General features: G+C 36.8%; 1 protein-coding gene across 1 annotated transcript; it reads right to left on the reverse strand.

Annotated features, from left to right (window-relative positions):
- Positions 1-433: 433 nt before the first annotated feature.
- PDK4 (pyruvate dehydrogenase kinase 4) lies at positions 434-13417 on the reverse strand. Its single transcript, XM_003921226.4, has 11 exons — positions 13051-13417; positions 11905-12046; positions 10581-10652; positions 9684-9868; positions 9436-9522; positions 8905-8982; positions 6521-6597; positions 4603-4701; positions 4291-4401; positions 3883-3996; positions 434-2655 (listed from the first exon to the last, which is right to left on the reverse strand). The coding sequence occupies exons 1-11, from the start codon at positions 13178-13180 to the stop codon at positions 2515-2517; spliced, it is 1236 nt and encodes a 411-aa protein (XP_003921275.1). The 5' UTR covers positions 13181-13417; the 3' UTR covers positions 434-2514.
- Positions 13418-14042: the final 625 nt, after the last annotated feature.

The following is a 14042-nucleotide window of genomic DNA, read 5'->3' on the forward strand; positions in this document are numbered from 1 at the left end:
TCCCACCCCAGCCCCCTATTTGTAGAACCTTGTCAATAAGGGCATTTGAAAGGTAGACAAAGGATCTTGTCTAATGATAAAGTAGGATTAAAATAGTAAAGAAAAGCACTAAAGAGAGCAAAGATAATACACACCACACTTTAACTTAGTAATTTCTATCCTATTTCCACCTTATTATTACTCTGATATTTAATCCAGAAGTCATTGGGAACCTAAGTTATCTAGATAATTATTTTGGTACTCCACTGTTTGTATGCAAACACAGACATAAAATGAAGCTTTAAATTTACAAAAATATGCAGAGAACATATGCATTGCAAAATGATTACTGAATACATATTTGTAGGTGAACACACCATTGTACTATGTTATCTTGACTCAAATTCTTGGTATCTTAAGGTAAATTAAGAAAAGAACTTTAAAAGACAATGACTTCTATTATCATAAAAAAATATTTATTATAAAAATTATCACATTTCTCTGTACATAGCATAAAGACAAAAACACAATGTATACATTAATAATTTAAGTGAGCCTGAGTATTCAGTATCCATCCACTAGAACCCTAAAGTTCTTCCACAGATTTCACAAATATCAATGTAGACTATTTCTATTTTATCAGAGTCCATTTGCATGGTTGATGTAATGGAGTTAACTACCATTTCTTTTTTCTATTGTTTTAAAGATAGTTCACAGTGTTTGGGTTAATTAATTAATCAACTGATTAAAGTCTTTGGTAAATAGAAGTATTTACATGTAAAAATGTTTAGCTCAAATTTCAGTAAAAAACTGAAATGACAAATAACCTACTGAAAACTGTTTTGTATAATCAGAAATGCATAAGCTGGGCTCCAACCATTAAGAAATATCACTGTCTACAACTTATGATGATAAAATCTGAAAAACAGTTGAGGATCTGTTACCATTACCAGAAGCACCACACCAGGCCACCACAAAATTACACACAAATGTTAAATTCAACATATAAACCATACTGATTGTTTTATAATGCAGAAAATCCTTCTTTTTCTCTATATGCCAGTTTAGATGTTAATTGACACAGATGAGTTTATTATCTCATAAAAGCCTTCTATCTTATAAGAGTGAGAGCCATTTAAAGAAGCCATACTGTTTTGAAAGACACCAATTCTTCCTCTTGCCAATGACATATCCATGAAAACATAGATTATTTTTTGAAATAATTTGTGGGAAAAATAGAAAAATGCCTGCCTTCTTCTTCCCTACCATCCTATATCCTTTCTTTCCTTCCTTCCTTCTTTAATTTTTCCATTCCTTCTTCTTTAAGAGTAATCAGCATGACTGGCCTACCAACCTTCATATTATGCCTTAACTCTCCCAAAATACCATATGCATTTCAGGTGTCATTCATTAGTTCTCAGTCACAATGACTCACAAATGAAAGCATGCTGGCATGAGAATCTCTTACGTCCAGGCTATTTGTTTAAACAAATTACTCCAAAAGGTACTTAAATTCTAATGTTCTTGAACCATTTGAGAATTAGAAATTTTTAAACAGACATATTAATGCTGGAGTGTAGAGAACATAATAATTATATAAAAATATGTATTTTAAGCCTAGAAAATAGATGCCTTTGGATTACCATCATTTCAAGGTAGAGAAAAGCCTTTCCTACTGAGTTAGGCTCTGAATATCTGATTTCTTTCCCCGACACTAGTTTTTCCAGTCTACAGATTTGTTTACAAACAAAGCAAAGTAAGAGATATTTTTGCTGTTACTTTGGCAATTCTCTCTCTCCAATCTTCAACATCCCGAGATAAGTGCACATCTAACAATTCACTCAAGACTAGGCACCTGACAATAAGTGTTCACTTAGTGAGTAAAGTGAACAGGAAAAGCAGCATAAAAAAGGAGCTGTGTTTTTATCAGAGGAGCCTTCCTTCTGAGTTTTTACATAGGTTGATGCCTTCACTGCAACTTTGAACAGAATGTTTTGACTCGTTCCTCCTCATTCAAAGTAAACCTTATTTAAATCACCAGCCTTTCCTTCCGGAGCACATAAATATGTTCAAAATGTACGTTTACATGCATTTCTAACCACATACGCGCTAATCCTTTTTATGGCAGGAAAATGCTGGTATTCTGACACCAGTATCCTTTGATGTGAACAAGAGGCCTAAAATATCAGTCTACTGAAACTACTAACCACCATCTTCATGCTCACTCTTTTTCTCATTCTTGTTATCAAAAATAGATGGAAAACTGAGGCTTATTTATTCAGGATTTGATATAAATTCATGAGCTGTTCTACATTAAAAAATAAGGAGCTGACCATCTGTTAACTCCTGTCATCCTGCACTAAGTTCTCCTGGGTCACAGAAATAAGCTCCATTCCTCAGTGGATCAGGGTTCTGATTAAGGAGTTTTCGTTGATGTTGTTTGTTTTGGACGAAACAAGAATTCACACACAAACATTCAGGAAGCAGCACTGGTGCAGACCCACATTGATCCCATAGTGTCTTGAATGTCCCTCTTCACATGGCCACTTCTTTTGCCAGGTTCTTTGGTTCCCTGCTTGGGATACACCAGTCATCAGCCTCAGAGCTCATCTGATAATGTTTGAAAGCTGACTTGTTAAAGACTGGAAGTTTTTCTACAGACTCAGAAGACAAAGCCTAAAAGAAGAAGGGGGAAAAAACATGAGACCAAAGAAATTATGCATGGCATAATTTGCACTGGAAGATATTATTCAAAATACTTTCAGAGATAAGTATCCAAACATTTAAATACATTCATTTAATTGAAATAGTAATAAGAGCACGCTGGTGCCTGCACTCAGCCTATTAAAAGGCTCTTTCTCAATAGTTTGAAGGCTTGCGCTCATTTAAGAAGTATATAATATTAACTATTTCAGATGGTCAAAGGCCATTTGGCAAGTAATTCCAGTGTACAAAATGGGAGTCTGAACGTTTAATGTTTTAGTTGCTATTATCTGTAAATATATTTTCCGTTGAAATAGTTGGCAAATGGTGAACAGAATCAAGACAGTGATTTTAACAAAAAAATTTAGGCATTACCAGAAACAGACAAATGCACCAACTTTTTAAGTTTAAACAGAGAGTGTCTGGCATCCCCCTGTTAGCCTGTGAACAGTCAGCTTTCCTTAACAAGGTCAGTTTAAGGTCTTGAGTATCTTGATATCTGTTATTTTTTCAGGCTGGAACATTATTAGCATATATTTCCCACAAATCTAAGTAAAATAAAAGTACAGCTACTCTCATAGATGCCAAAAGGAGTTGCCTTAAAAAATTCGGCCGGGCGCGGTGGCTCAAGCCTGTAATCCCAGCACTTTGGGAGGCCGAGGCGGGTTGATCACGAGGTCAAGAGATCGAGACCATCCTGGTCAACATGGTGAAACCCCGTCTCTACTAAAAATACAAAAAATTAGCTGGGCATGGTGGCGGGTGCCTGTAATCCCAGCTACTCAGGAGGCTGAGGCAGGAGAATTGCCTGAACCCAGGAGGCGGAGGTTGCGGTGAGCCGAGATCGCGCCATTGCACTCCAGCCTGGGTAACAAGAGCGAATCTCCGTCTCAAAAAAAAAAAAAAAAAAAAAAAAAAAAATTCACATGCGCATGTCCTCATTCTGAAACTTCGGTAATGTATTACAACTTCTCGGGAAACAATTTTGCTTCACTTGAGGCAGGTAGTGTGGCCCAGCTTCCTCTTTGGTCAGTTACGATACTAAATAATGTACACATAACCAGAAAGAGAATAGAATAACCTGTGGTCATTATTTGCATTAACTCAGTTTGGGGAATTCACTCTGGACGGTAGCACTTAGTGCTGTAAAAGAAGCAATGGTTTTAGAAATAGGATTTCGCTATTGAATCCAAGAGATACCTTTAAGTAGATGATAGCATCTGTTCCATATCCTGATAAAGAGTAGAGATTCAGATCTCCTTGAAAGTACTTGGCATAGAGACGAGAAATTGGCAAGCCATAACCAAAACCAGCCTAGAGAAGAGAGATGTTATCAGGTTAAAAAGTGTATGTGATTACTGAAATACAAAAAAGTAGGAAGTTTCCATCTTCACTAATATTAATGTCCTAGAACCTAAATAAATATCTTTTACTTCCAATCAGACACCACTTGTTTCACCATTTTTAGCTTGCTTTATCATTCTTTCTCATATCCTTCATGTCTGATTTAACTATATTGATAAACTTGTCTAAATAGTCCCTTGCAATCCTTGATCTACATTTAGAACCAGGTGGCTGAGATGAATTTAGCCATATAATTATTCTTACCAAAGGAGCATTCCGGGAATTATCCATGACAGGTGTTGGCGCAGTGGAGTATGTATAACTAAAGAGGCGGTCAATAATTCTCAGGGGAACACCACCTCCTCTGTCTGAAATCTAAAACAAACAAACAAACAAAGTCATCAGAGCTACACATTAAGAACAATGTGCATCTGACTAAATAAAAATGGCTTTCCTTCATTTAAAAATCACTTTGCACATGACTGTTATATATTGCAAAAAGCAGATAGCATTATTACTACTGACTCTGTTTAATTCTCTCAAGAGACACCCAAAAGAAAAACAGAGAATAGTTACCTTAATTGTAAGGTCTTCTTTTCCCAAGACAACTGTCACCTCAATTGGTGTAAGGGAAGCCTGATTTTCCTGGTGTTCAACTGTTGCCCGCATTGCATTCTAAAGAAAACCCAACCATAAGGAATTCAATGGCAGAGGAATGAGGGACAATAAATAACTTTTTTTTACTTTTTAAAATAAAAGTAGCACAGAGGGTAATTGAAAGTTCCTACTTTTTTTAAGTTAGTAGTAAAACAGCTTTGTAAATAGCCATTTATGAATGTGTCATGTAGGATGTATAATAAAAAATATTCTTTTACCATGTAATATAGCTCCTGGGAGTAATGTCTAACGGAAAAACAATTCTGCTAGCTGTCAAGTTCTTATTTGTAAGCTTAATTTAAATGTAGAAATTGGTTTTTATAGTCCATTTCCTAGCTCCCTCTTTTCTGTCTTTCCATTACATTTTACATCCAAGCACCAAAGACTATTACATAACAAATGAAAAGTGAATCATTGAACCAATTTACTGGCTTTTATAAAACTTGCTGTGAAAAGGTTGTTAACTATTTAAAAGGACAGTCAATAATACTAAATTAAATTTCAATTTGCATTTGATTATCATCTAACTTTTACCAGTGATTGCAGAATAACTCCATGAGTTGGATCATTCAATTTAAAAGTAAATCAGATCAATGAAAAAGTATCCTTTGTCCTTTAACACAGAACAAACTCAAACAAGTTTTCAGTCTATTGGCTGAATCTCATACAAATACAGTCTTGGTTTTCTTAGCCCGTTTTTCTTTGCCACCACCTATTTGCTTTCTGGTTTTTACGTAATATTAAGTTCTAGTCATTAGCTAGAGTGAAATAACGTAGATCAGATGTCTAATACAATCAATACCTCACAGCGGTAATATTAGAATAAGGAAACAGGAAGTTCAGCATAGAGTTATGTGAGAATTAGAGCTAGATTTTACTTTTTTAGGCTTCCTTCCCTCTAATTCAGGGAACTCTTGAGAAGCATCAAAAAGCTTAAGGTATTTTTATTTTTTGGTTTAAGTTCAGTTTAATTTAATCTTCGAATCTTAATTTAATTTGATCTTAGGACCCATGAAAGCATTTGATTCTTAGCACCTGGCTGCCCCGGACCAGTAACATCTGCATCCTCTGAGAGCTTGTTAGAAATGCGCATTCTCAGACCTAAAGAAATAAGTCTCTGGGCTGGAGCCCAAGAATCTGTGTTTTAACAAGCCCTGCGGGCAATTCTAATGCACACTACAGTTTGAGAAGCACAGCTCTACAGGCCTGCTAGGAAAACTGTGCATTGTGGACCAGCAGCATCACCCCTTAACTTATTCAAAATTCAGAATATCAGGCCCCACTCTAGACTTCCTGCATTAAAATTTTTACTTTAACAAAGTCCCCAGGTGATTCATATGCACTTTAAAGTAGATGATTGGAGGAACTACAGATGTGCTCTGAGCACATTCTGGACTGTGAATGGGGCCATGCCACCGACAGGAATTCTAGACCGGAACCTCTGAGTTTGGAGCTGGACCAGGCTCTGGTGGTGGAGATAACAAGGCCCTATTTACTGAAGCATTCACCCTATGACCTCTCTTAATGAATGCATAAATGACTAGTGCTTTGTCGGACACCTGAAAAAATAATAGGAACTTCCTCTTGGCTCTAAAACATTGACACATCATGAATTTTATCATGCATTCTCAAATACAAATACGTGTTGATACTACACATGAGCTACACGCATTTTTTCAAACATTGACTGTGTAGTTTCTTTCTCTTAGGAGGACCAGAAGCATTCTTGGGAAAAGGTATTGAGGCTCCTGTTTTGTGGCAAATAATAAAGCAGATAAAAATATAACTGTGAAACCTTTTTAATAGGTAAAATTTCAATTATTGTGAAGTATCGTACCTTAAATAGTTCAAAGAGCATATGATGGAGGTGGGAAGGAACATACACGATGTGAATTGGTTGGTCTGGAAATTTTCCTAGAAAAATAAAGTTCATTAAGAATTTGTAAACAAATACTTCACTAAAATAAACCACCATATCCATGTGATTAACATTTTAGATTTCAAGAGGGTTGGCATATTCTCTGTCTTCTCCATCCCCAAATCCTGCCCTAGAACTTTTCTACTTAAACAGTAAATAAAACAGGCTTCTATTCAAAATGCTATTGTAGTTGCTACCTAGCGGTTTTTTTTTTTTTTTTTTTTTTTTTTTTTTTGGTGTGTTTGTTTGTTTGTTTGTTTGTAGAGATGGGGTCTCACTATGTTGTCCAAGCTAGTCTTAAACTCCTGGCCTCAAGCAATCCTCCAGCCTTAGCCTTCCAAACTACTGGGATGACAGGTCTGCACCATCTTGCTTCATATGATTATTTTTTTATTTCTCCACAAATGTATGGCATTGGATCAGTGTGGAAGAATGGTGCTCTAAATTAGATTTTGCAGATTATTTCTACTTTGAACATTTTATTTCTACTTTGGACAATTTCAGAGTTAAAATCATACGTATTTTAAAATAGAAGGAAAAACACCATGCTTATACCATAATATTGAAATTAATGCTAACTATAATTTTCATGTTTTTAATGCAAGGTAAAAAACACACCTGATTTTTCTTGCTTTTTTTTTATCACCCAAACATTAAATCTTATATGCTAAATATGCTTAAATATCACAAAGAGGCTAAAGAAAACTAAGAAACAAAAATCTCTTAATGCTTTTTGAAAAGTAAAATAAAATTAAAAAAAAAAAAAGAAAAGAAAAGTATTATTCTTCAGGGTTCCAGGCCTTGGCAAAGTTTGAATCAGAAAACACAAGGTCTGGCATAATTCCCTCTTTATTTTATTTAACAGTTGGAGCAGTTTATCTATAAGTATTCTGCAACAACACTGTTTATCCTTAGAGATATGTTCCATTCTTTATTTGTACTTCTACTTTTAGTGTAGTGTTTACTTATATTTGCATGTCCCTAATCTGTTATGCTACTCTTTGACAACTTGATTTTAACTCTCACCATAAACAAAAACTGTATAAATATTACTTGAGAAAGATGTTTACTTTAAGTAGAAGAGAGAAGATAATTCCAATTTAAGTATACTGTTTTGTTTTAAAATACAACTATTTACCAGAACAGAATGGGAAGGAGTGAACACAGTGCCTTTCATTGATCATGTAATCACTTCAGTAATTCAGACAGTATGGAAGAACTTGTCAGAATTTAAGTTTTTGTTTTGTTTTGTTTTGTTTTGTTGTTAGTTTGTTTGAGACAGGGTCTCACTCTGTCACCTGGTCTCAAGTGCAGTAGGACGATCATGGCTCACTGCAGCCTTGACTTCCTGGTCTCAAGCGATCGTCCCACCTCAGCCTCCTGAGTAGCTGGGACTACAAGTGTGTGCCACCATGCCTGGCTAATTTTTATTTTTTGTAGAGGCAGTGTCTCCCTTTATTGCCCAGGCTGCTCTCAAACTCCTGGGCTCAAGCAATCTTCCCACTTCAGCCTTTCAAAACGCTGGAATGACAGGTGTGTGCCACTGAACCCAGCTGAGCTGAAGCTTTTTGAAGTACGTTCTGCTTCCAAAACAGTAGTATAAACCAACAGTGCAATTTTTTTGTATTGGGGTGAAGATATTTAACATGAGACCTACCCTTTTAACAAAATGTTAAGTGTACAATGCAATATCACTAACTATAAGCACTATGTTGAGCAGCAGAACTCTAGGATTTATTCATCTTGTGTAAATTAAACTTCATGTCTGTTGGATAGCAACTACCCGTTTTCTCCTTCCTCACAGCCCCTGACAACCACCATTCTACTCTGCTTCTGTGAGTGTGACTATTTTAGACATCTCATGTAAGTGGAATCATGCATCTGTCACTGGCTTATTTCTTATAGTGAAATTTAAAGTAATTTTGTTTCCAGGTCTTATGGGTAACCTCTTTGAGAGGATATTTCCACTGCTATAATCCCCCTATTTCTGGTCTCCTTGTCCTTCATATTCTATAGCAAGTAATCTTTCTCTGATTTAAGACATTGGAACATAGTTGCTACTTTAATCCCATATTATTCGCTCAAAACATTCTTCTTTATAAATCCTCATTCTCAACTGAATATGCAGAATTGGAACCTTCCAGTTGACATAGTTAAAGAGAACCTTGTCTTAAAAAAAATGTGCACAAATTCTAGGCAAGATTTAAAAAAACACAGAAGTTGCTTTATATTTACAAAAAGCAATCACATTGGGAGAATATACAATTTTCTATAGGTCAAAATAGATTTCACTTATAACTTACCATTCACTTGTGTAAGCTTTAATTCTGGAGATGTTAAATAATACTGATCACAGAGCATCCTTGAACACTCAAAGGCATCTGGAATAGAAGTTGTTTTTTATAACAATGAAATGAATTTATGCCAAGTACAGTTCTCAAATAATCTTCAGTGTCTATATCACCCTAATCTAAAATAGTCTCTAAAGTACAGATTTATCTATATAAAATATATTTTTAGTATTTTATTGAAGAAATATTAATACAGTGTCTAAGTTGTAGTTTTAGCAATATAAATATGTGCACTTCAGAAATTAAATACAATATATAAGAATATGACATGTTAGACACTTATGTTTGGATTTTAAAAGAATATTTTAAACGAATGTTTATACTACTGATTCTCAAAAGCAAAGGACCTTGATGATAACATTTATAAAATAAATGGAACACTCTGTGAATGTAAATTCATTTACAGCGTCACCTCAATTATAGGTATATCAAATCATATACTGTACATTTTCAATAAGGGAAATGCAGAAATACAGAACATACCTTGGATCACTGCTACCACATCACAGTTTGGATCAATGCTTCCAATGTGGCTTGGGTTTCCTGTCTGTGAGTCACTAAATATAAGAACTGTTGAAAAATAAAAACAAAAATTATTGTTTTAAAATTCAGGATAATGATTAGTACTACCACTGAGAATGTGACCCGCTGAGTAGTGAAATGTCTAGTTATAGTATGGCTTATATTCTACCCCCATGTCTCTACACCATGATCATGATGAGCTAACTTACTGTGCTGGTTCATCAGCATCCGAGTAGAAATACGGTTCATGTAAAATCGATCCAAGAAATACTGAAGATTTTGATTGGTGACTGGGTCAACGGTACAGGTATCTTTATACTCTATGATTCCTTGTGCCATTGTAGGGACTACATTGTGGTGTCGATTTCGAACTTTGATGAGTGTATCTACAAAGCTAAGCCATAACATTTAGAGTTTACTGAAGGTTCAAATACATTTCATTCACTTACATTCCTTAGGTTACTTCAAAGAAGGCTGAAGTTCTTTTTGCGCTACTCAACTGAACAAATCAAATGATAAAATGTTAGTCCTTTATTAGGAATCTCACTACAGGTTCTTCCACCAGAGTAGAGGAGACAATTTCATAAACAGACTCATTAGCCTTATAATCAATGCATTCATCATATGTATTGTCTTCTCTTTATAAAATAATAATGAATATCTAATATCATCATAGAGATGACTCTAGAATGCCACTGTGAAAAAACTTTCAAAATTTCTTGTCAGATTTAGAAAAGATTCTTATTTGAAGCTAGAAACTATCAGTTACTCTGAAAGAAAATGTTTAATCTCCAATGACACTAAAATGTATTAAAATTACGTAATGGTAAATCCTCCTGCACATCTAATCACTGGACTAAATTTATAGTAAAAATAGGTCTCCCTAAGGGGAACAAAAATGAGTCTTCCACTTCTGTTCACACTCAGCATCATTTTCAATGCCATATTTCTTCTAAAAAACTAACAAACCAAAACTTGTCATGTGTAAGGGGGTAGTAATTTATTAGTAAGAGCTGAATTCCTTTAATTTAGGTCTAAAAATAATTTAGGAATTTGTCTGGAAAGAACCAAAGTTTTAAACACTTATTCTAATGCACAGAACTTACTCTGATAATGCTTTCTGGTCATCTGGGCTTTTCTCATGGAATTCCACCAAATCCATCAAGCTCTGTATATACCTGTAAAGAAATAGGTGTGCTTTAAGTTTTAAAATTAATAGTCGGATACAAATGGCTGAAAATAGAATACACTTTTTCAAATAATTTGAAAAGAGAAAGTAAGCTTTATATTCAAAATTAAAGCTTTCCCCCACAACATTTGGAAAATAATGCAAATTTAAAATGCTTCAACTTTTAATCCTTGACTTTCAAACTTAAAATTTAACTCAAAATGTTTCTTTAACTATTTCAGATCAGTATTCAGTTTTCTGACTGTTTCGTTTGGCAAATATTTTCATTTCTTCTAGCAATAATACTTAGAAACAACTTTTTTAAAGGCTTCTTATTTTTTTTCTACTATCCTGATTCATAGAAGAGCAGAAGTCTTGACTGCAACAGTAAATATTACAGATAGAATATATGTTTCAGATTGTAATTGTCTTATAGGTATATAATATAGGTATTTCTTGAATGAATGAACAAAAGGCTCTGCAGTCAGTGGATTAAGATGAGGCTGTCATGCATGTCTGCCACCTGTGCATATCCTGCTTCAGTGATTCAAAAATTTGCTGTTTTGGGGTCACCTACCTTCTCTGAGCTTCAGTATTTTCATTTATAAAACAAGATTGTAACAACGGACATTTACTGAGTGCTGGCTGCATGCCAGATAGTGTCCTGAGTGTTTTTGTTTCTTTTTTTATGGGTTATCTCATTTAATTACACTCAAACATTCCTCAAAGTCACATACGTTACTCTCCTTAATCACAGATGGGAATAATAACTCAATGGCATAAAGAGTTTAAGACACTTGCCAAGGATTGCACAACTAGAAGTGACAGAGGCAGGATTTGAACCCAGAGCCCACTCTATAAATCACTTTGTAAGTTACAAAGATTAAGCCTTCCCTAAATAGTAGTTATTTGAATTGGTTTCTAGGCATAGGATTTATTTTGCAATATCAAACTCTTATTATTGAAAATACTCTTCTATAATTGAAAATTAAAATTGCATGCCAATTATTTTTCAAATTTCTCCTAGAACTCAAAATTTTATTATAAAGTAATCTACATTTTCAGGGCAAAAATGTCTGTTTATAGTTTTATAACTTCCCTAACGATAACTTACCCTAAATTAATTTTAAAATCCTTACATCTTTCATAAGTAGTTACTGTTCACATCACCTGTTTTCCAATTATGATGTCAACATGGTATAAGAATTCATACCCGGGTAACTGTTTTAAAACTAGAGACTTCAAAATAGTTTACCACTTACCAGCTTTTAACCAATTGCACTGAAGAGGTATTTACTAATTGGGTTGGGAGGATATCAATTTCCTTCAGAATGTTGGCAAGCCTCACAGGCAATTCTTGTCGCAAAAATGCAAAAGAAGTTCTTTCACATGCATTTTCTGAACCTATAATAAATGAAATTAATTTAGTTAGGGAAAAGGTATGTCTAAATGACATATCTAAATAGTATTAACTATCAAATATTGAACACACACATATATTATAAAATTATATTTCACTCTCAGTTGGGTTACTGTTTATCAATAATTCAGGAGCGATTGTCTTAATTGACTCTTTCCTTTCTTCCTAGCTTCCTTCTTTTCCTTTATTCTTTCTTTTAAAAAGTGGCAAATATAGGAGAATGATTGTTTTCTCTTTTTGAAGAGGCTTCACTTCCAAGGAGTAAGAATATTCCACAGTTTTTAGTATTTATAAAAGACTGCAGGATTCAGTCAACACCACAATGTCAACAACACAGCATCCTTTAATGAATGTAGACACGAAATTGGAAAGAGACGATAAGAGGCTGGAGTGGGACTTGCGATATTTCCAGATATCACATTTAAACTCCTGAACCTTTCCTTACAAGATTACTGCAACAAGTGTTCACATATTTTCAGCAATAATTTAAATATATAGAAAGCTCTAATAATAAAGAGACAAAGAATCCGTTAGGAATGCAGAGAGATGTACCCTGTGGAAGGATGCCGGGTGGCTAAGGAATAAAATCTATTAATTTGAGGCTACTTAATATTACTCGGAATCTTCTCCAGGAAGTACTAAGCTGTGAAGGAGGGGTTTCTAGTCCATTGTTAAAGGGTAACTGAAAGCAAAAAGTATTTTGACTGGAAGAATGGGTCAGAAAGAAGTGTATGCAGATGGAGTCAAACCGTCCAGTTTGACTGTCAAACTCCAGCAGAGTTGCAGGTGGCTTTGACCTGGAGGCACCACCGTCAGAAAGCAACCAAATCTAGAAAAAGGAAAGGTGTGCTGGCGTCGAAGATCCAGGGCTCAGCAGCAACGTGAACCCCAGTTGTTCAGCTTGAGCCTAGCTCCCCCTCTCCCGAGGCTGAAAGTTAAGGCCGCTCCCATCCCCAGGACCCATTTTGGGCCGTGTGTCCCCTCTCACCAAAGTCCAGCAGCTGCTTCATGGACAGCGGGGACGGGCTGTAGCGCGAGAAATGCTCGACCTCTCGGGGCACCAGGCCGGCACCGCTGAGCGAGCCAGCGCTGCGCAGTACGAAGCGGGCCGCCTTCATCTTGACGCCCACCCGGCCTGGCAGGGACTGTGACTGGCTTGAGAGACTAAGGCGGCTTGGAGCAGAGCCTGGTTCCGAGGGGGCGCGGCGCGTACGGGCGAGGACTGCAGGTGCGCTGGCTGGCTCGTGCGCCCCGGCCTGGGCTGGGGTTTGGGGGTGCAGAGGGGTGAAGAGGCTGGGCAGATGCAGTAGGTCGAGACCCAGGTTCGCGTCTTCCCACCAGCTGCCGCCTCCCGAGGTTTTATTTGTCTCCCCGAACTCTCCCCGCCCAGTCCCAAACAGGAGGAGTCACTGGGACTTGGAGACGCGTCCTGAACTCCGGGCCGCGCCAATCAGATAGGAGAAAGAACTATGGTCCCCGCCCCCCCGGCCGCGGTCCCCGCGGAGTGGCCTGGCACAGTGACCACGGAGTGCCCTGGCACCGGTGCCCATGGCTGTGAGGGGAAAAGGGTGGGGAGAACAGGGAGGAGGAAACAGAAGCAGACATCTGGGGCAACGTGGGCTCAAGATTAGCCTCCTGGGACAGGGCTCCTGGTCGCGTGGGCTGGGGTCCCGCCCAGGCTCGTCCTTGTTTACAACTCCCAGGCTGTCTCAATGTCAAGTACTCCTGGCCACGACGCGTTTCCAAGAGTTTGGGCTCCGAGCGCTCATTGGTCCTTGCTCAGAGCAGAGCTTTTACAGTAGCCCACAAGGCGCGTTCAAAAGCATGCGCTTCTCTGCCTTTGAACAGAGAGAAAGGAATAAACAACTTAAAGACCTGCGCCCCCACCACCACCATGCCCTTTTCTTCGGAAGAGAACAGCACATGGCAGGAACTCTGCGTTCCTTTTGCTGAGACTTGAGGAGCGGCCCACATACATTT

This window comes from Saimiri boliviensis, chromosome 10 (genome assembly GCF_048565385.1).
Source record: "Saimiri boliviensis isolate mSaiBol1 chromosome 10, mSaiBol1.pri, whole genome shotgun sequence".
Lineage (NCBI taxonomy): Eukaryota > Metazoa > Chordata > Mammalia > Primates > Cebidae > Saimiri > Saimiri boliviensis.